The sequence below is a fragment of the Ornithorhynchus anatinus genome, chromosome 11 (assembly GCF_004115215.2).
Source record: "Ornithorhynchus anatinus isolate Pmale09 chromosome 11, mOrnAna1.pri.v4, whole genome shotgun sequence".
Lineage (NCBI taxonomy): Eukaryota > Metazoa > Chordata > Mammalia > Monotremata > Ornithorhynchidae > Ornithorhynchus > Ornithorhynchus anatinus.
Window position 1 is genome coordinate 50,750,257 of NC_041738.1, and position 22,130 is coordinate 50,772,386.

Consider the following 22,130-nt stretch of genomic DNA (forward strand, 5'->3'; position numbering starts at 1 on the left):
AGTCAAATGGAATGGGGAGAAGAGGTGAAAACCAAAAAACCTCCATTGGGTTGCAGTTACGTTAATTGGTGAGAGGAGTTTGTTGCCAGTAAGAGTGGGATCTTGGCTGTATGAGAGCCCCGGCATGGGGAGGCCAGTGGAATACTTTATTATTAAAGATAGATTGGTTGTGAATTGCAATCTGTGGATGGTCTCTGGGAATGAAGGTTATATCGCCCTGAAGTCATACCATTCGGTCTTGGTCACCACTGAGAAAAGCATCGGTGGTAATGGCCACCTTCCCTGCTGCCACTAATGGTTCCCGCTCCCGGCATCCTCTGCCGAGCTGGGGACAAAAACCGCTCCCAGGCATCCTCAGACCCCTTCATAGCTGCTGAGGGAAGCATCCATGGTAACTGCCACCTCCCCTCCCGTGGCTGAGGATCTCGGCCATGGCATGCTCTGTGCCCACTGGGAAGGGGATAGAAGCTGCCACTGCATTCTTTCAGCATCCTGTCCCTCACTGGGCAGATGGCCAGCCACACTGCCTCCCCGGGATCCAACAAAGACCCTCCCCTGCATCCCTGAGGACACCCCCATCCCTGTCCTCTACCACCCAGGCAGGAAAAGTGGCTATATAGGTGTTCCGTGGACTCGGAGTCTGACATTCTGCTCCTCTAGTCCCACCACCCTGCTGCTTTTTGTTTTATCTTGGCTATTTGCATTGCATTTTACCGTTTCATCATTCCTAATGCCGTCGGTCCCTTCTCCCTAATTTATCCTCTTAGATTATGAGCCCTGCAGAAGACAGGGATCATATCTAATTTCCACTTCTGTACTTTCTCCCAGCACTTATTACAGTGCTCAGTACTTAGTAAGTGCTCAATAAATACTCCCTATTAGTACCCAAAGACATTCTCAATTTGTCAAATCCTAAGATATCTGGGAAACCTTCCATTCCTGGAAAGTAGGTACCCACTGTTACATGCCCTGTCCTGTGCCAGTGAGGATGATGATAATTACACTATTTGTAAAGTGCTTACAATGTGTCAAGCCCTGTTCTAAATGCTGAGGTAGATACAAATTAACTAAGTTGGACACAGTCCTTGTCCCTCATAGGGCTCACAGGCTAAGTAGGAGAGAGTACAGGTAATGAGTTCCAATTTTACAGGTGAGGAAACTGGCCCACGGAAGTTAAGTGATTTGCCCAAGGTCACTGAGCAAGCAAGTGGAGGAGCTGGGATCAGAACCCAGGTCCTCTAACTCCCAGGACCACATCTTTTTCACTAGGTCATGTTGCTTCCCATCTCACCATATCCTATTCAACACATCAATTAATAATACCATTGATTTCATCACAGGGCTTCCCACTTGATGACTCTTTTCCTGGTCCACCCTCCAACTGGGCTACTTCCTCAGCATCAAGACCCACTCTCTTGGAACTCTGCTTGCTGCTCCCCACTTTAAATTTCAATATTTTCTGGTATATCTCCCCTAAAGTCAGGCGAATCGGCCTCCAGTGCTGGCTCGAAGGGCCCCCCAAAAAGTATATATGTAAAGGACTTGGTCCCGAGAACAGGCAAAAGGGACAGGAATACCAGCAGCACTTTGCTCCAGGAAATGAGCCACTCCGACCTGCTCAGTTTGGTTGGAGACATCAGGCCTTGCACTTTGACTTCCACCCTTTATTCACCTTTCCCAGAGCCCTACTGTACATATCCATAATTTACTTAATGTCTGTCTTCCCTCTCTAGACTATAAACTCACTGCGGGTAGGGAACGTGTCTACCAATTCTATTATATTGTACTCTCCCAAGCGCTTAGTACAGTGCTCTGCACTCAGCAAGCACTCTATAAGTACATTTCATTGATTGACTCTAAGGTACTGGCCAAGATGTGAAGGATAGCTATTAAAAAAACAGGGACCCTGAAAGCTAAAATGCCTCAGTGATTTGTTTTAAAGTAAGTCAAAATTTGGGACATCTTATTTTACTGAGAAGGGAGTGGAGGAAAGTGAGGCATAGATAGGTTCAGTGCGTCAAAGGGCTTTTCTTCTTTCAGCTTCAAGAGGAGAAGGGGCCAGGAGTTGGACGGGCTGGAGAGGGAAACTTACGAAGTACAGTTTCTAAATCAGACGGCTAATTGACGAGGTATGGGGGCAAGTTCTGATGGGAAGGTAATGTCTCAACCCTGCTATGATTCTGGTGACTAATTAGATTTCGGTTGCTTCAGAACCTTTTCCTTCATGTGCACTCTCCCGTGTTTAGTAAGTGTTGAACGCTTACTGAATCTTTTCCCACATTCGGGACACTCGTAGGGCTTCTCTCCTGTGTGGGTTCTGTGGTGTGCACTAAAGTGGGAGCTGTTATTAAAGCTTTTCCCACACTCCCCACAGTGGTAGGGTTTCTCTCCTGTGTGGATACGCTGATGGGCACAAAAGTACGAGCTATTGTTGAATCGCTTCCCACACTCCTCACATTTGTAGGGTTTCTCTCCCGTGTGGGTTCTCTGGTGCACCACAAGGCTGGAGCTCTGATTGAAACACTTCCCACATTCTCCACACTTGTAGGGTTTCTCTCCTGTGTGGATGCGGCGGTGGGCAACGACGTTCGAGCTGTTGCTGAAGCACTTGCCGCAGTCGAGACATTTATAAGGCTTTTCCCCTGTGTGGATTCTCCAGTGCCTCATAAGCCGGGCCCCTCCACTGAAGCATTTTCCACATTCACTACACTTGTGGGGAGCCTCAGGCTGGAGATAAGGCTGAGAAGGGATGAGGTGGGAATTCAGAGTGAAGCTTTTTACAGAGTTGGAATTCATGTAAGGTTTCTCTTCCATGTTGCGTCTCTGGCGACCTTTAACTTTTCCTACATCCTTCTCCTGAGCAGCCATTTCTTTCAGTCTCTGTCCAGCGCTTACCCCACACTGTGTTCCTGCTCTATATTCTCCCTCGGGCCCTTTTTCTTGATTATGACAGCGGGGCCCAACCCGTTCAGATCTTCCAGACATCAACCTAAACAGTTCCAGATTCTCAGGCATCTTCCATTTGGAGTTTTTCTCATTCCCCATTTCCAAACCTGAAATAATAAATAGAAAATGTAGCGGTCAAATTTCCTGCAATGGACAGAAAGACGAGGGAAGATGATGATGATGGCATTTGTTAAGCGCTTACTATGTGCCAAGCACTGTTCTAAGCACTGGGAGGGGGGGTTACAAGGTAATCAGGTTGTCCCACATGGGGCTCACAGTCTGAATCCCCATTTTACAGATGAGGTAACTGAGGCACAGAGAAGTTAGGTGAAGAGAATGTTTCTTAAAAGGAGTTTCATTTCAAATTTCAGAGAAATTCAGAAACACAAAGATGGAAACTCTCACCCACTTGGGTGCACGCCCAGTGTAACTGCTTCTCAGTCAAAAGATTTGAAATCGCTTTTCAAGTGTCACATTCACATTATAGGACGTGTAGTTCAGAATACAACCATGTAGTCTGAACGTACTAAAAGGAAGGCAGTGGATGGCCACGATCAGATCCCCTCAAGACCCTAAGCTCGTTACGGGAAGGGAATGTGTCTTCATTCTGCTGTATTGTACTCTCTAAAGGGCTTAATACAGTGCTTTGCACAGAGTAGGTGCTTAAATACCACAGATTTATTTCTGGGGTCTGATGGGACTCTCGCTTATTTGGAGATCACAGAGTGGGAATGAGAAAACTCCATAGGGAGGTAGGGTTATATAGCAACTCTCTGAGCTCAGTTAATCCTGCCTGAAAGCCTGCACTGTGCCTTCCACATGACAGGTGCTCCATAAAAATTACTGGATAACAAGGAATCCCAATCCTTTGTTTTCTAGGAACAAGGGGAGGAGAGGGGAAATGTCCAAGGTGGGGCAAGAGATGCTGTGTAGAGGGTTCAAATGTAACCCTTAGATAACTGGCAATTTTTTGAACATCATCATATTCTGCGAATTGCCACAGTGAGACGGTCCTGGGAAGGGTGAGCATGATACCCTAATGGCCTCTGAACAGGAACACTGAGGCTCAGTGACTTTCAGACGGTCTACAGTGGTCTGCACAGAGTAAGCGCTCAGTACAGACGACTGACTGAGAGTTGGAAGCAGAGTCTGGGCCGGAGCAGGGTCTCCTGACTCCCAGGCCAGTGCTTTGCTTCCTTTTACACCGTTAGATCCTTGAAGAGAAAAATTCTTACCAGTGTGGTTTGGGGACAGAGTCGGGGCACTGTGGTTTCCAGGTCTCTGAGTTAACTTCTTGACCTCCACTTCCTCAGCACCAAAGTCCTCTGTCATGGACACTTCTGCAAGTCCTTCATAGGCCCGGCCCCCCTGTTCTGGAGTCTCGGCAAGACTCCCCCTCTTTCTGGGCCAAGCCACCCCTGCCTCTAGGATTTCAGCGGGGCGGGCAGCAGCCTGGGCTCTCATCAGGACATCCATCTCCTTGTAGAAGACACACGTGTCTGTCACCCGGCCTCTCCTTACTTTGCGGTAGCTGGCCTGGAGACCTTTGAACTTGGTCCGACACTGCTCCGGGGTCCGGAGGAAACCACATCTCTGGAGGCGCTCCGCCACGGGCCCGTACACTTGGCTGTTCCGCTGACTGGTCCGCGGTGTTTTAAAAACCTGGGACTCGATGAGAATGGTGAGGAGGGTCTTGGTTTCCTCATAACTCCAGTGCACACCTGCCACAAAAGGAGAGTCAGTGTCTTCTCCGAGTAAGCCCTCTTCTCCCCGGCTCCCTCTCTCTTCTGCGTCACCCATGCGCTCGGAACCGTGACCTCTGGGAATTTGATATTTGCCCCACCCTCAACCCCACAACAAGGTTCATACCTTCAAGTTATATATTATAAATGATTTATTTATATATTAATGCCTCTTTTCCTCTTTAGCCTGTAAGCTCAATATGGGCAGAGAATGTGCCTATGAACTCTGTTGTACTTTCCCAAGTGCTCAGTACAGTGCTCTACACACAGTAAGCACTCAATAACTACCATCGATGATGATTCCTTGGTCCCTTTCACCTCAGCAGTTCCTTTCCTTGTCCCTCTTCTCCTCTGGCCCCCTCACCTCCCCACCCCATCACCTCCCCACCCCATTACATCTCATTACATGAGAAGCAGCATGGCTCAGTGGAAAGAGCCCGGGCTTGGGAGTCTGAGGTCATGCATTCAAATCCCGGCTCTGCCACTTGTCAGCTGTGTGACTGTGGGCAAGTCACTTCACTTCTCTTTGCCTCAATTCCCTCATCTGTAAAATGGGGATGAAAACTGTGAGCCTCACGGGGGACAACCTGATGACCCTCTATCTCCCCCCAGCACTTAGAACAGTGCTCTGCACATAGTAAGTGCTTAATACCAACATTATTATCCCAATTCACTTTAACTCTTCTGCTAGGTGTGTTTAGTCACGGCTTCCCCTCCTGCCCTCTCATATACCCTGTTGGTGGTCCTTTCTACCAACTCAATTTCTTAGTTTCTTTATACTGTTCACTGGCTCTCGCTGGGCTGTCCCTGGCCGGTCACTGGTCCAGGCCCCTGTACTGTCTCTGTACCTGGCAGAGAGAGAAAACAGTTCGGGTCTACTGGCTCCTAGCCCACACCTACACCCATTAGAGTGTAAGAGGGAAAGCTCTTTGGGAGCAGGGAATGCATTTTGCATTTTTTCTTGGTACTTTCCCCAAGTTCTTATTGCACTCCACTCAGCTACCCCTCAGTATATATCCTTACCATTACTCCTTCCATTAGACTTTCTGCTTCCATTTTCTGCTAAAGTTCCAGAAAAATAAGAAATCCTTACCAGGGCGGTTTGGGGACAGCGCTGGAGGGCTGGGGCTCCTGGACTCCTGATATAGCTGTTCACCTCCCGTTTCATTTCCATCAGAATCGTCCAACTCGACTTCTTCTTCAGCCTTTATCTGCTCCCAGCCTCTGTTCCCCTGCCCTACAGTCTCAGCCCCTCTTTGTCGCAGGGGAGGTGCTGCTGCTGCCATCAGACTTCCAGGGGTGGGCACAGCAGCTTCGGAGTTCAGCAAGGCATCCATCTCTTCGTAGAAGGCGCAGGAATCAGACGGGTGGCCATTCTGCACTTTGCGGTAGCTGGCCCGGAGGCCTTTGAACTTGGTTCGGCACTGCTCTGGCGAACGGAGGAAGCCGTAATCCCGCAGTTGTTCAGCCACGGACACATACACTTGGCTGTTACGTGGAAAGGTTCGGAGTTTCTCGTAAGACTGGGTCTTGCGGAGAATATTAAGGAAAGTTAGGGTTTCCTCATAACCCCAGTTCACACCAGCAAAATTTCTTCCCTCCTGGCAGCTCCCGTTTTTCCGTTCCCTCCTTGCTGGGATCCTCTCATCTTGCACTCGCTCCTCACCTGCTCTGGAGCAGTTTAGGAGCTCCTGTCCCTGGAAGCCCCGGAGATCCGGGATCCATGTGTCTTCCCCTCGTTCCCGCACCGAGATCACATTGGATTTAGGGACTGGAAACTCTCCTTACGGGGAAGCAAACAGGAGACATGTTGGTAACAGGAGACAGGAGTGAATGCTGGTCCCAAGATCTCCCTTGAACTCGGTGCCTGCACCCTTAACTACTAGAGACAACCAGGATCAGGAGGAAAGCATTCCAGGGAGACCTTCTGGGAAGATCCAATATAATGGAGAAGAGGGAAAGGAGTTATGGAAGGAGATGTGAACTCGATCATAAAGGGACTAGGCAGAGAGACAGTACCTGGGCAGAGGGAGATCCGTAAGGACCTCTGTCAGAGATATCTTCCAGAAAAAGGGTCTAGGATCATCCTCTCTTTGTACTCCTGGCCCACTATCCATGGCTCTTCCCTCGGAAGGCCAGGGTGGAGGTGTTGTCTACAGTGGTGGGATTTTGAATGATCTTTTGTGGCAAGAAATGTGGGAGAAGAAAATCTCACATTGGTTTTCCTTGGGACTGAGGACTTCGGAGGCTCCTGGCCCAGGGAGGGAGAGGAATCCTTACCCACTGAAACCCGGACTCCACAATTTTCCTTCTTGATGTCTCTGTTTCTGGTCCCCTGGGCAGGGTCTCGGTGCTCCCAGTCTTCCTTAGAGAAGGAGAAAGCCGGATCCTTCAGTGGTAACGATTTCTGGAATGAATATTCAGCAAGGTTACTTTTACTCTCTCATTGATTCCAAGGCCCACTGTCCCCCCAAAATATTCCAGATTCCTGAGGCAGCCAGTGTCCCCATCTCCCTCATCCCTCGTTCCAATAATCTCACCAACCTCTTTGGTGATGATGTGGAAATCATCAGGTTTGTGCTCTCACAAAGGGCTCCTTTACCTCCCCAATTCCCTTCTAACCCTACAGCCATTCTCTCAGACTTCTTAAGTGGGTTTCAGACCTACTTGTTTTCCAAAATCTACCCCCTCTACCTGTGCCTGTGACCCCATCCAACCCCTTTCACCTTTTCAAAAAATCTGTGCCCACTTCTTCCTTCCCTAAATGCCATTTTCAACCACTCACTCTTAGATGGCTACTTCTCCCCTGCCTTCATATATTTCAAATCTCCCCTATGCTAAAATGACCTCCTTTGAATCTTACTACCTCTTCCAGTTAACGCTCCATCTCCTATTCCTCTCCAAATTCCTAATCTGCATTGTGTACCACCACTGCCTTCACTTCCTCCCTCCAATGTCTTTCTTGACCTTCTACAATCAGGCTTCTGCCAACTTTGCTCTACTACCCAAGGTCACCAATAATCTCTTATCTAATAGTCTCTAGCTTACTCTAATCCTCCTTAACATCTTGGTTGCCTTTGATACGGTTGTCCCTGAAATGCTCTTCAACCTTGGTTTTTGCTGATCTGGTTCTCTCCCAGTTCTCCTTCAACTGCTCTGGCCACTCCTCCTCCTTCTCTTTCGCTTGTTTTTCCTCCACCTCTCACCCCTTAACTCCCTTACTTTTCTCAATTTATATTCACTCTCTCAGGGAACACAACAGCTCCAGTTTCTTCAGATACCACCCCAATGTGGGTGACTCCTAAATCTATAATGCTAGCCCTGACTTCTCAACTCCTTTGTAATCTTGCATTTCCTCGTACCTTCAAGACAGCTCCATGTGGATGTCCTGCTAGGACCTTAAATTCAAAATGTCTAACACTAAACTCCTCATCTTCCTTCTCAAACCCACTCTTCCTCTTCACTTTCCATCATCCTCCCTGGAGCTGCAACTTCAGTATTGTCACTGACTCACTGCTCTCTTTTAACGCTCAAATTTAATCTATCATTCTTTCTCCTGCTGGCACTCTCTAAATTCCTTAATTTTGCCTGTCTCGCCCATTAGATTGTGAGACCCTTTAGGGCAGGGACTGTGTCTTTTACTTCTGTATGCACTTAGTACAGTGTTCTACACTCTGTGGGTGCCCAATAAATACCATGAATGATGATCAGATTTCCTTTATTCCGTCCGACCTCAGCTCCCCTGAACACCCACGTTCCCGGTAGCACCCATCCAACTGCTCTCAACACTTATGTTTTCTAACAGTAACACTAATGCAAATTCTTGATCTATTAACTTAGATTTACTTACCTATTTAACCTTCTATCCTTTTACTATAAGTGTGGTATTTGTTAAGCATTTACTATGAGCCAAGTATTAAGTGCTGGGGAAGATATAAGTTAATCAGGTTGGACCCAGACCCCATCCCATGTGGGGCTCACACTCTAAGTAGGAGGGAGACCAGTTACTGGATCTCCATTTTAAAGATGAGGAAACTGAGGGGCAGAGAATTTAAGTGACTTGCCTAAGGTCACACAGCAGGCAAATGGCAGAGTCAGGATTAGCTACAGGGTTTTTCTCCTCCAAGTGTTATTATTAATAACATCCATCATAAAATATCTACGATATACATCTATCAGTCTTCCCCCTTACACTGTAAGTTCCTTTAGGACAGGGACTGGGTCTTAGTTGCATTTTCCCAAGCATTTAATACAGTGCTCTGCATACAGTAGGTGGTTCAATAACTAAGGTAGATTGATGGCACAGATGAGACACTAATTGTCATTTGCCCCAGGTGGGCCATTGCCCCTCTGTTCTGGGGTGTGGCTCAGAGGCAATACCTACGTGCCAGTATGGAGGAACTGATGGGATAAAGGAAACCCATGGCTTAGGTCTGGGAAGTTAAGGTGAGAGAAAAGGGGAATGAGGTTGTGGCTTGAGGAGCACCTAATCCTAAAGGATGGACCTGATCATATGAGAGAGAGGAACAAGGGAAGAAAAGATGTGACCTCAGACCCAGAGGTTTTAGGAGAACTGACAGAACTCCAACTCACCTGACACCTGGGAGTGAGAAGTGTTGGTGTCACACCCCGGTCCCTGGAACTTGCTTCCTCAGAGAGAGCTGGAAGCTGAGGAGGAGGAGGAGAAGGCGGAGCTAAGGGAAGGAGAAAAGAACCATCAGCATGACAGTTCTCAGATTTTCTTCACAGAGGCGTCACATGCTTTGCAGAGGTGTGATCAACCTGATGGCTAAACCCATGCCAGAGGAGAAAAATATTACAGTTGGCACAACATTGGTGCCCATTCCCTGTCCAGGGGCATGTGCTCATGGGGAGGTTGAGGCCTGAAGCATCAAGGATGCAGCTCTCCCATGCTGTCAGCAACTCTATTCCAAGAGCGGAACCTGCCACTGCCAGAGACGTCACAGCTCTCTTCATAAGGGGCTGGGAAAGGGACATGTGTTGGTGGGGAGATTGTGCCCTGTGGGCCAGAAGGAAGAGAATGAGATCCATGCTGCCATTTGGGTCAGGACCCTCACACCCCCAGCACTGAGAATGCCAGCTAAGTGGAGTCAAGCCGGGCCAGTGGTGGAGATGGAGTATGTAAATGGAAGTTGCTGTGACTAGGTGAAGTCAGGAATGTGGGTGGACATAGGCAAATTTGGCAGCCAACAAAAATTTTGATGGGCCTAGCCATTTTCGCCCAACCCCTTCCAACCCCACTCTTCTAGGCTACTGGCACATACAAACCCCAGAGAGCTGTACTTCTCCCCCAGCCATTCTGTTTCTCACCAGTCCCCTGCAGAAGGAGGGGCTGCTGGGGGCCGCGGTACTGCGGTTCTGATGGTTCCACACGTGGACTCTGCCCCTTCTTCTTCCTCTGGGACGTCCCCTCCAGCCGGGCATCTGCTCCCTTCAGCTGGAATCTCACCGACTCCCGGTCTACTCCCCTGGGTGCCATCTCCTCCGAGAGCACTTCCTGGCCCTGCACACGGACCGTGACCTGCGAACGATCCCCAACCTCTGTCACTGCTCAGAATCCTGGGACAGTGTTAGGCCCAGCAGAGGAAGTGCCCTCCTTGAACACACGGAGGAAAGGAGAATTCAAAGTTTCATCCTATTCATGGGGCAGCAGGGAGCAGGGTGGAGGATGCTGGGAAAGGTTGTAGAGGAATCCTCGGAGGGATGGAAGATCCCTCGCATGACTGATCAGTTCTTGTTAAGGGACATTAAAACCCACATCAGCTACCCAGCAACAGTGATCCTTATAACAGCGCTGATGAGGACTACTTTCTCTTTCCATCATTTATATTTGCTACCAACTCTAAGGGGGCTAGGGCTCAGTGTGTCACACTGTAACTGAATCACTGAACCGTCTGTCTTCTCTATATTCTGCCCTATCTATAATTTATTCTAATGCCTGTCTTTCACTCTACACTGTGGGGTGTTCCTTGTGGGCAGGAGTCGTGACTACCAACTTTATTATACTGAACTCTCCCCAGCACTCAGTACAGTGCCCTACAAACAGTAAACCCTTGATACATACCCCTCACTGACGGATTAACAGTGCTGAGTCAGAAACAACATAGTGCAGGGAAGGGGTTAAAAGAAAAATGGAGATTGCAGGGTTGAAGAGTGATGAAGACATATCCTTTCCCTTCCCACAAAACACACCCAGGAAAGGGGCTTAGTCTGCCAGCACAGGAGCTAAAACCCCCCAAAATGCTTTTTTCACCATCCAGGCATTTCTACTGATTTCCCACCACTCCTTGATCATCTTCTCCTTCTTTGTAAGAAGAGAAGTCATCAACTGATTCTGAATTCAAGATCGCACTGCACAATTCTCTGAGACATATTCTAAACTGTCAGCTCTCACACAGCCTTATTGTTATATTTTTCTGGTAGAAACAAAACCTTTTTAGAGCGAGTTCAGACAGGACAACTTAAATGGCTCCCGATGGCATCTTTTACCAAGTCCTGCCAGCCAAATTTCTTTTTAGATTTTTCTCCACTTTTCTCATTTTTACTCTCAAATCCATGTGTATTCAGGCTGCTTCAATTTACCCAAACTTCTTCCTGTGATGATGTTCTCAAAATAACTTATCCTGTGGAGATCTCTGCACTGAGGCTTCAGGGCTTCAGGCTGTGAAAGGATTTACTTAGTCTCATAACTGGCAGCCTTACTTCAATGATACAATTTTTTTCATTCTAGAAAACCAGTTACTATATGAGACAACAACAACAACAAAATCATCCTGGTATTGCTCTCCCAGATATTGTGCTAAAACCAGAATTCTCTTCCCAGTAACATCCTCAACCAGCTGAATAGCTTTCACATTGAAACTTACAGTACTTCTGATCACCATGCCTTTCAATTCCTTCAAAACTGATTCTGATGTGAGTTCTGTGTGTAAATGCATTTCCAGAGTGACCTGCTTCCTTTGTTTTAATAAACTCCAAGTCCCACTCTCATGATCTGAAAAACAGTTCTTTCTTTGCATTCTTCACTACAAAATGGATTGGGATAATATACTGAACTCCAAAAAGTCATTTTCCAAAGCAGCATGGTCTATTGGGAAAAGTACTGAGCAGAGACGAGGGAGATGTAGGTCCTAGTCCTGAATATTCAGGTATAAAGCAGGAACGATACTCCCTGAGCCTTCCAACCTCCCCCAGATAGTGTGTGGATAAAATACGACTAGTCATGGGTTTTTATTGAATGGCAGGGACAATCGTGAGAGAGTTGGCCCAGGGGAACTTGGAAGAAGAGCGGCAAGAGGACCGGTGAGAAATCCACCCTGGCTGCCGGCCACCCTCTATTCCCATGGTTGGTGCTCTCTCTCTAGTCATCTGCCTTTCCTTGGGGAGAGAGAAAAGTGGCAGAATTGAAGCTGCGAGTTAAACTCCAGACTCATGCACAAGAGTTCAGTAACCAACCAAACCTCCTTGCTGCACTAACACTAATCAACAATGACATGGGGGCCTAGGTAGCTGGAAACCGTCCCCAGAAGCAGTTTCCAGCATGGAAGCCACCCATTCAGAGCCCACTTCCCTTTTGATTTAACCCAGATTTCCTTTCTACCCTGGCCTTCAGATAAGTAAGAACTTTCATGGTAGATGTAATATGGCCCTTCCTGTCAACAACTCCTTGGAGTTCTGCCCATCTCTAGCTCCCCTGCTTTTTTTTTCCCCACAATGTGAATTCAATCCTGTCACACTACTAACTTGCAGGAATTTAAATAAAACTCTTGCAATATTGTATAGCTGACTCCTAAATCTTCTTTGGTTAATTGATTTGGGCTGTGGGAGATTCCTGGGATTCTGCACATCCACAGTCCCCTGGGGTTATGGTCAGCTGTGAATCTGGTTTGAGCTCCTTATCTTCCCTCCCAAGCCCTGTCCTCTTCCTAACTTCCCTATCACTGTGGATGGTACGACCATCCTTCCCGTCTCTCAAGCTCGCAACCTCGGTGTCATCTTTGATTCGGCTCTCTCATTCACCCCACACATCCAATCTGTCACCGAGGCCTGCCAATCTCACCTTTATAATATCGCCAAGATCCGCCCTTTCCTCTCCACCCAAACGGCTATCTTACTGGTACAGGCTCTCATAATATCCCAGCTGGATTATCGTGTCAGCCTGCTCTCTGATCTCCCTTCCTCCTGTCTCTCCCCACTCCAGTCTATTCTTCATTCCGCTGCCCGGCTCATCTTCCTGCAGAAACGCTCTGGGCATGTCACTCCCCTTCTTAAAAACCTCCAGTGGTTGCCTATCAACCTCCGCACAAAACAAAAACTTCTCACTCTAGGCTACAAGGCTCTCATCACCTTGCCCCCTCCTACCTCTCCTCTCTTTCTCCTGCCCAGCCCGCACGCTCTGCTCCTCTGCCGCCCACCTCCTCACTGTCCCTAGTTCTCGCCTATCCCACCGTCGACCCCTGCGCCACGTCCTCCACCTGTCCCGGAACGCCCTCCCTCCTCACCTCCGCCAACCTAATTCTCTTCCCTTCTTCAAAGCCCTACCGAGAGCTCACCTCCTCCAAGAGGCCTTCCCAGACTAAGGTTCCCTTTTCCCTCTGCTCCCTCTACCCCCCCCACCTCCCCTCAGCTAAGCCCCCTTCCCCCCCTTTCCCTCTGCTCCTCCCCCCTCCCTTCCCCTCGGCACTGTGCTCGTCCGCTCATTTGCATATATTTTTATTAACTTATTTATTTTGTTAATGAGATGTACTTCACCTTGATTCTATTTATTGCTATTGCTTTAATGAGATGTACATCCCCTTGATTCTATTTACTGCTACTGTTTTTGTCCGTCTGTCTCCCCCGATTAGACTGTAAGCCCGTCAATGGACAGGGCCTGTCTCTATCTGTTGCCGATCTGTACATTCCAAGCACTTAGTACAGTGCTCTGCACATAGTAAGCGCTCAATGAATACTATTGAATGAATAGAAGAGTCCAGAAGTCCACATGAAACTAAGTGGAGATGGAAAGGGCCTTTGCCCCACCCTCAACCCCACGGCATTTATGTACATAACTCTGTCCTCTAAGATCCTCGTGGGTGTGGAATGTGACACCAACTCTGATGTATCCTCCCAAGTGCTCTGCCCTCAATACATCTGACCGGACGGATCGAGACAATGCCAAGGATGCCCGTGCTTTTCTAGATCACGCCACCCTCCTCCGTTGGGTACTACCGCTCCCATCCCTGCTTCGACAGGAGGAACTGCCTAAGGGAGGTCAGGTCAGAAGCTGATCTTCACTTCATCTGGGTGGAAAGCAGCCCCAAATTATTATTATTTCATTTGTCCTGGAAAAGTCTGTGAGGCAGCCACCGACTTCCGTCGTTCCCACCCCCCGGCCTCTCGAATCGTCCATTCCAAGCGCTTAGTACGGTGCTCTGCACCTAGTAAGCGCTCAACAACTACTCCGGAATGAATGAATGAACTTTACACCTCAGGTCCTCTCCTCCTGCAACAGAGTGGGATCCTTCCCCCCCTTCTCACCCAGTGCCTCGGTCTCCACGGCTTCCTGTGCAAATCCTCCACCAGGGTCACCGCCTCCTCTCCGCTCTGGGGGTGCTGCTCTCGCACCCAGGTCTGGATCTCCTCAGGCAGGACGGTCAGGAGCTGCTCCAGCACCAGCGACTCCAGGATCTGCTCCTTGGTGCGCCTCTGCGGCCTCAACCAGCCGCTGCAAAGTTCCCGGAGCCGCTCCAGGGCGTCCCGGGGGTCGGCGGCCTCCTGGTAGCGGAATTGTCTGAAGCGGCGGCGGAAGGCCTCGGCCTGGGCCTGCTCCTGGTCCTGCTCCTGCTCCAGGGCCTGGTCCTGGGCCTCCTCCTCCTCCTCCTCCTCGGCCCCGCCGCCCGCCGGGGCCCCTTCCTGCCGCCACAGGCGCCGCACCAAGGGGCCCAAATCTGCGGCCACGCCGAGGTGTGAAGCCGTCATGCTTGCCCGGGGGACGGGGATCCAATCGGTTTTCCTGAGCGCTTAGTAAGTGCAGCGCCCTCGACTATGCGCTTGGAATGGACAATTGGGCAACGGGGAGAGACCATCCCTGCCTAAACGGGGCGGGGGGGAGGGACGCACACACAGACAGCAGAGAGAAAAGACAGCAGAACAACACAACATCATCAAGTTCAAGAGAATCGTGGATACAGACGCCTCATGAACCAAATGAATAGGGTGATAAATAATATAGACGGAGGAGCAGAGTGGGGAGGGGAAGGAGGAGGCGCAGAGGGTGGGGAGCAGGGGGAAAGGGAGGGCCCGGCTCGGGCAGGCGGCCCTGCAGGCTGCGGAAGGACGGAGGGGGGGGGGGGAAGAGGGAGGTCGATCGGTCAGTTCTAGGACGGAGGACGAGGCCCACTCACCTCCCCCGCCTCGGCCGGGACTGTCCCTCCGGGCCCGGCCTCCCGATGGCCCCCAAATCCTGAGGAGGCGCGGGCCCCGCCCCCCTCTCCCTCTCCGGGGAAATCCTTTCCAGCCATTGGCTGGAGGGCGCACGTGACCCGGACTCCGGCGCAAGGCTCTCTGGGAGATGTAGGCCCGGGGAGGCGGCTGGCGCCTGCCGCCGCCCCCGCGCGGACTCAATATCCCAGCGTCCCGCGCGCGCTCAGAGCCAGGGCCGTCGTTGACCGTGGTGAGCCGGGCTTGGGAGTCCGGGGTCATGGGTTCGAATCCCGACTCTGCCCCTTGCGAGCTTTGTGACTTTGGGCAAGTCACTTCTCTGTGCCTCAGATACCTCATCTGTAAAATGGGGATTAAAACTGCGAACCCCACCTGGGACAATTTGATCACCCTGTATCCCCCCAGCGCTTAGAACAGTGCTTTGCACATAGTAAGGGCTTAACAAATACCACCATTATTCTCGGTGCCTCAGTGACCTCATCTGTCAAATGGGGATTAAGACTGTGAGCCTCACGTGGGACAACCTGATGACCCTGGGTATACCCCAGCGCTTAGAACAGTGCTCTGCACATAGTAAGTGCTTAACAAATACCAGCATTATTATTATTATTATTATTTTAATATTTCTTAAGCACTGTCCATGTGTCAAGCAATCTACTAAGCATAGCGGTAGATACAAGGGAATTGGGTTGGACCCTGTCATTCATTCATATTATTATTCATTCAGTCGTAATAATAATAATAATGTTGGTATTTGTTAAGCGCCGCTGGGGCAGATACAGGGTAATCAGGTTGTCCCACGTGAGGCTCACAGTTAATCCCCATTTGACAGGTGAGGGAACTAAGGCACAGAGAAGTGAAGTGACTTGCCCACAGTCACATGGCTGCCAAGTCACATGGCTGCCTCTGACTCCCAAGCCTGGGCTCTTTCCACTGAGCCATGCTGCTTCTCTAAGTCATATTTATTGAGCACTCACTATGTACAGCGCCCTGTGCTAAGCACTTGGAATGGACAATTGGGCAACAGATAGAGACCATCCCTGCCCAATGACGGGCTCACCGTCTAAACGGGGAAGACACCAAGCGAAACAGAACAAAACAAAACAAGCTGTCTGTCCCACACTGGGCTCCTGGTCTCAATCCCCATTTTACAGATGAGGTAACTGAGGCACAGAGAAGTTATGTGACTTGCCCAAGGTCACACAGCAGAAACGTGATGCCACCGCCGGAATTAGAGCCCAGGCCCTCTGACTCCCAGGCCCGTGCTCTTTCCACTAGGCCTTGCTGCTTTCTGTCCTCGACTTGCATTGCCTGGGCAGGGTGAGGAAGCACTCGGGCAGCAGTAGTGCTTGGCCTCAGCTCACTCGGGCCACTGGACTGCCAAGCCACAATGCTGGGGACCCATCCTGCCAACCGCCTCCACCCTCCAACTTCTGCCCAGGACTCAGTTCCCAACCTGCCTTTCCTGAACAGGGCAGGGAAAGACACAGGCGGCAGTAGCAGCATCCGGTCTCTGCAACTTTTAGGACACTGGGAAGGCTTTCGTCATGGCTATTGACCACTGGACTCCAGACAGCCCTGCCTCTATGGTGAAGAGCCTGAAAGCAGCTCCTTCAACCCCAGTGTTCTTCAGCTCTTACTGTATTCCTCACTCTCCTTGGGTTCCTATGGAGCTTTATCTGTACAAACTCAATCCTTCCTCTTATTCCTGTTGTCACCCTCCCAGCCGTTTCTTTACTCTGAAGTCCCCTGAAGACCAGAAGCTTTGTCTTTCCCTAATTGTATTCTTCCTGGGTGCTGGCTATGATGCCTTGCACACAGTAGATACTCAGTACATGCATTTGAATGAAGGAATGAATGAATAAATTAATAAATACTAGACATGGAGGGCCCTAGAAGACTACTGAGGAGTTATATACTCTTGACCTAACCTTTTAGAGAAGCTTTCCCTGTATCCTGCTGAGAGGCTGTATCTGGGAATTTCAGTTTGTAAAGAAACAAAGGAAGCAACTCAGTTTTTCTCATCTAACGTACATAGGTGTTATGTCTAAGATGAGGAAACTGAGGCCCAGAGAAGTTAGGTGACTCACCCAAGGTCTCACAGGAGGCAAGTCCTGAGAAAATTACTAAGTCTAAGAGGTAAACTTTAGTTCTAAAAAAAGGAAGCCTCTTAATGAGGCCCTCAGCCTCCTTTGGGAAGGAACAGAAGGGACAGTGGGTATTTTTGTTTAATTAGCTCCACAGTGACTTATTAATAACTTTCTAATAACTTCTCTCTAAGTACTCTTAACAAATCCCTGGATGATTCACTTACAGGACAAGGATTCTTTTGGCAATATCATATTGTTAATTTCCAATGAGATTCTTGTAGTCCTCTGCAACTGCTAATTGAATTTTGACTTGAATTCACATAGCTCCTTTCTTCTGAAGAGAAGGGAGCATTTTCACAGATGCAGTCGCCAGGATATTATTGAAAACACTTTCTTTCTGCGTTGTCAGACAAACGGATGTTCTTAGAAATCATTTTAAAGTACAAAAACCCACATTACTGGTCCAGTGATTTTTTCTTCTTCATTGGATTTTTTTTTTGTTTACCTAAACTGTTTTAGAAACTGCTAATCAATGTATCAATCAATGGTATTTATTGAGTGCTTACTATGCGCTAATGATAATGTTTGTTAAATGTGTTTTTTGTTAAATGCTTACTATGTACTAAGAACTGGGGTGAATACAAGATAACCAGGTCTCACATGGGGCTCAAAATCAAACAGGAGGGAGAACAGGTATTGAATCCCCATTTTGCAGATGAGGGAATTGAGGCACTAAAAGTTAAGTGACTCGCCCAGTGTCACACAGCAGGTAAGTGATGGAGCTGGGGTTAGAACCCAGGTCCTCTGACTCCAAGGCCTGTGCTCTTTCCACTAAGCCATTCTGCTTCTCTAATATGAAAATGTATCTTTGAAAACTTTCTCAAATATCCTCTTCCTAACTTTCTCCTTACCCTCTTTTTCTTCTAAATTCCTTTTTAAATGATTTTCCTTTCTGTTTCCTTTATTATTGTAATATTAAGTGCTTACTTGTGCCAGACATTGTGCTAGGCACTGGGGTAAAGACAAGCTAAACAATTAAGACATGGTCCCTGCCCAAGTGCAGGAGGCTAGACCCGTAGAAAATGGGAATAAATTACAAACAACAATATAAACAATAGGAGCAAATTAAAAATTCATTAAAAATAATTGCTATCCCATATTCTTACCTCTTTGCCATTCTTTTTGCCAGCAGTCTTTAACTTACAACTTTCTGATTTAAGATATGATGCAACTTTTCTTAATTTACACCTCGTTAGAGTTTTACAAACTTCACAATTTCAGCATTTCAACAGCTTCCTTGATGACACTATGGAAATACAATGGTCAAGGTTCTGCATTTGCCCCCTTCTCCTCTCCAAGCTCTTCAGCTCTAGGTCTACTTGATTGAAAGATCTGGCCACCTACTTCATCACGAAAATTAACACAATCAGGTCTGAGCTCCCCAAGGTCACCCCTCCCCCTTCTCCATCCCCCTGCTCTCAACCCTCTCCCCTACTTTTCCATCCTTCCCAGCAATATCCTCAGAGGAGACCTCCCCCCTCCTCACAAGTGCCACCTCCTCCACTTGTGCTTCAGACCTCATTCCCACTCACCTTATAAAAACTATTGCCCCTTCCCTCCTTCCCTCCTTAACTTCCATCTTTAACCGCTCACTCTCCAATGACTTCTTCCCCTCTGCCTTCAAACTTGCCCATGTCTCCCCCATCCTAAAAAAACCCTCTCTCTACCCCTCTTCCCCTTCCACTTATCGTCCTATCCCCCTCCTGCCCTCCCTTTCCAAACTCCTAGAACGAGTCGTCTACACTCGCTGCCTTGAATTCCTCTACTCCAGCTCTCTCCTGGAACCCCTCCAATCTGACTACCGTCCCCTCCACTCCACCGAGACTACCCTTTCAAAGGTCACCCATGACCTCCTTCTTGCCAAATCCAGTGGCTCCTACTCTATCCTAATCCTCCTCAACCTCTCAGCTGCCTTTGACACTGTCGAACATCGCCTTCTCCTTCACACTTTATCCAACCTTGGCTTCACAGACTCCGTCCTCTCCTGGTTCTCCTCTTAGCTCTCTGGCCGTTCATTCTCGGTCTCCTTCGCAGGCTCCTCCTCCCCCTCCCATCCACTAACTGTCGGGGTTCCTCAAGGGTCAGTTCTTGGCCCCTTTCTGTTCTCTATCTCTACTCGCTCCCTTGGAAAACTCATTCGCTCTCAGGGCTTCAACTATCATCTCTACGCACATGACACCCAAATCTACATCTCCTCCCCTGTTCTGTCCCCCTCCCTCCAGGCTCATATCTCCTCCTGCCTTCAGGACATCTCCACCTGGATGTCTGCCCGCCACCTAAAACTCAACATGTCCAAGACTGAGTTCCTTATCTTCCCTCCCAAACCCTGCCCTCTCCCTGACCTCCCCATCACGGTGGATGGCACTACCATCCTTCCCATCTCACAGGCCCGCAACCTTGTTGTTATCCTTGACTCTGCTCTCTCATTCACCCCACACATCCAATCTGTCACCAAAACCTGCCGGCCTTACCTGCACAACATCGCCAAGATCTGCCCTTTCCTCTCCATCCAAACAGCTACCTTGCTGGTACAAGCTCTCATAATATCCCCACTGGATTATTGTGTCAGCCTTCTCTCTGATCTCGCATCCTCCTGTCTCTGCCTGCTCCGGTCTATTCATTCCGCTGCCCAGATCATCTTTCTACAGAAACGCTCTGGGCATGTCATTCCCCTCCTCAAAAACCTCCAGTGATTGCCTATCAACCTTCGCATGAAACAAAAACTCCTCACTCTTGGCTTCAAAACTCTCCATCCCCTTGCCCCCTCCTACCTCTCCTCCCTTCTCTCCTTTTTCAGCCCACCCTGCACACTCTACTCCTCTGCCGATCACCTCCTCACAGTCCCTCGTTCTCACCTGTCCTGCCGTAGACCCCTGGCCCACATCCTACCACTGACCTGGAATGCCCTCCCTCCTCACCTCCGCCAAATTAACTCGCTTCCTCTCTTCAAAGCCCTACTGAGAGCTCGCCTCCTCCAGGAGACCTTCCCAGACTGAGCCCTCCCTTTCCCTCTGCTCCTCCTCCCCTCCCAATTTCCCCCTTCTCCCTCCGTGTGCTCTTCCCCCTTCCCCTCCCAACACTTGTGCATATTTGTGTGTATTATTTATTACTGTATTTTGTTAATGATGTGTATATACCTATGATTCTATTTATCTCGATGATATTGATGCCAGACTACTTGTTTTGTTTTGTTGTCTGTCTCCCCCGTTTAGACTGTGAGCCCGTTGTTGGGCAGGGATTGTCTCTATCTGTTGTCGAATTGTACATTCCAAGCACTTAGTACAGTGCTCTGCACATAATAAGCGCTCAATAAATACGATTGAATGAATGAATGAAACAGTGACTTGGAAGCTCCTTGCTGCTGCTCCAGCCACCTCAGAGCCATAGGGCTTGAGAGGTCTGGGTTCCAGACTTCATTGCTTACACACACACACGAACTCTTCCAGGGAATGCCTGGCACTACTGAGGTCAGGGTTAAATTAAGAAATGGAGTCAGGATTAGGGTTAGTAGCAGTAATAGTATTTACTAGGCACTTACTGTCTACAGAGAGAGTACTGTACTAGGCCCTGGGAAAGGATACATAGGAGGTAATTAAACATGGTCCCTGTCCCTTGTGGGACTCACAATCTAAAAGGGACACAGAAACATTAGGTTAGGGACACAGGAGCATCAATTTATTGCTATTGACAGAGAAGCAGCATGGCTTAATGGAAAGAGCATGGACTTGGGAGTCAGAGGTTGTGGGTTCTAATCCCGGCTCAGCCACTTGTCTGCTGTGTGACCTTGGGCAAGTTACTTAACTTCTCTGTGCCTCAGTTACCTCATCTGTAAAAATGGGGATAAAAAAAAACTGTAAGCCCTATGTGGGACAATCTGATTACCCTGTATCTACCCCAGCGCTTAGAACAGTGCTCTGCACATAGTAAGCACTTAACAAATACTATAATTATTATTATGAGGAGAAGGAGTAGGCACTCAGCAAATACCATTTATTAAAAAAGGGGAGGAAGAAGGAGTGTGAATAAAGTATTCAGTACAGAAAGGCAGAAAAATATTCCCACCATGAAGATGTCCCCCTACCCTCTTGCTCTCCTCCCTCCCACCCTTTTTGGTTTAAGTCCCATCTTGCAACCCTCAGAAAGTTCTTCTTCCTGTCTCTCCATGGACTCCTTGCCCATGTCCTCCTTCTGGCCTGGACTCCATCCCCCTTCATATCTGATTCATTAATTTTCCCCCCACCCACAAAGCCCTGCTAAAATCGCACCTCTTCCAAATGACCTTCCCTGACTAAGCCCTCATGTCTCCCATTTGCCTATCCACTTGGATCTTTATCCCTTTAAGCCCTTGATGTTCACCTCACCTATTCCCCCCTCAGCACTTTTATACGCATCTATTTCTCTTATCTGTAATTTATTTGCATGTCTGTATCCCCCTCTAGACTGTAACCTCATTATGGGAAGGGAATTTATCTACCATCTTGGCTATACTATCCTCTCCCAACCACTTAGTACAGTGCTCTGCACAGCAAGTACTTGACAAATACAACTGATTGATTGAATTCAGCTGTAAACACCTGCAAATCATGTGCAGAACAGTTACCCCTACTTTGGGACCAATTTTTGGCAAAGAGGAGCAATTTGGAAATGTGTATTTGGAGAAGAAAGGGTATTTGTGAAATCTGATCATTTTTCAGTTCAGCCTAGCCTTATCAGCAAGCCCAGAGAAACTGCCACTAAACTGGTTTCAACCAGTTCACCCAATTTTGAAAAATAAAATAAAATTGCTGCAACCCAACAAGGAGCTGCAGTGGTCAGAAGAGGAAAGCTTAGTTAGGGCTCAGTCTGGAGA

The 22,130-nt window shown here is 48.6% G+C and overlaps 1 protein-coding gene across 2 annotated transcripts; it reads right to left on the bottom strand.

Annotated features, from left to right (window-relative positions):
* Window positions 1–1,215: 1,215 nt before the first annotated feature.
* Window positions 1,216–15,142, bottom strand: LOC103171109 (zinc finger and SCAN domain-containing protein 29-like). 2 transcript variants are annotated; one of them, XM_029074469.2, is made up of 7 exons: window positions 14,229–15,142; window positions 10,020–10,230; window positions 9,282–9,382; window positions 6,969–7,095; window positions 5,782–6,471; window positions 4,182–4,667; window positions 1,216–3,053 (listed from the first exon to the last, which is right to left on the bottom strand). In XM_029074469.2, the coding sequence occupies exons 1-7, from the start codon at window positions 14,667–14,669 to the stop codon at window positions 2,188–2,190; spliced, it is 2,922 nt and encodes a 973-aa protein (XP_028930302.1). In that variant the 5' UTR covers window positions 14,670–15,142; the 3' UTR covers window positions 1,216–2,187. The 2 variants fall into 2 exon arrangements, with proteins under 2 accessions (XP_028930302.1, XP_028930303.1); XM_029074470.2 differs by lacking the exons at window positions 9,282–9,382; window positions 10,020–10,230.
* Window positions 15,143–22,130: the final 6,988 nt, after the last annotated feature.

What these genes read in the sequence shown, in the direction of transcription:
- LOC103171109 (XM_029074469.2), bottom strand. Translation starts at nt 14,669, where the DNA reads ATGACGGCTTCACACCTCGGCGTGGCCGCAGATTTGGGCCCCTTGGTG. An exon ending in TGGAGTCCGGGTTTCAGTGG is followed by an intron (nt 6,472 to 6,968) that starts GTAAGGATTCCT and finishes CTTCCCCGTAAG; the next exon opens with GAGAGTTTCCAGTCCCTAAA. An exon ending in TCTGTCCCCAAACCACACTG is followed by an intron (nt 3,054 to 4,181) that starts GTAAGAATTTTT and finishes TTATTATTTCAG; the next exon opens with GTTTGGAAATGGGGAATGAG.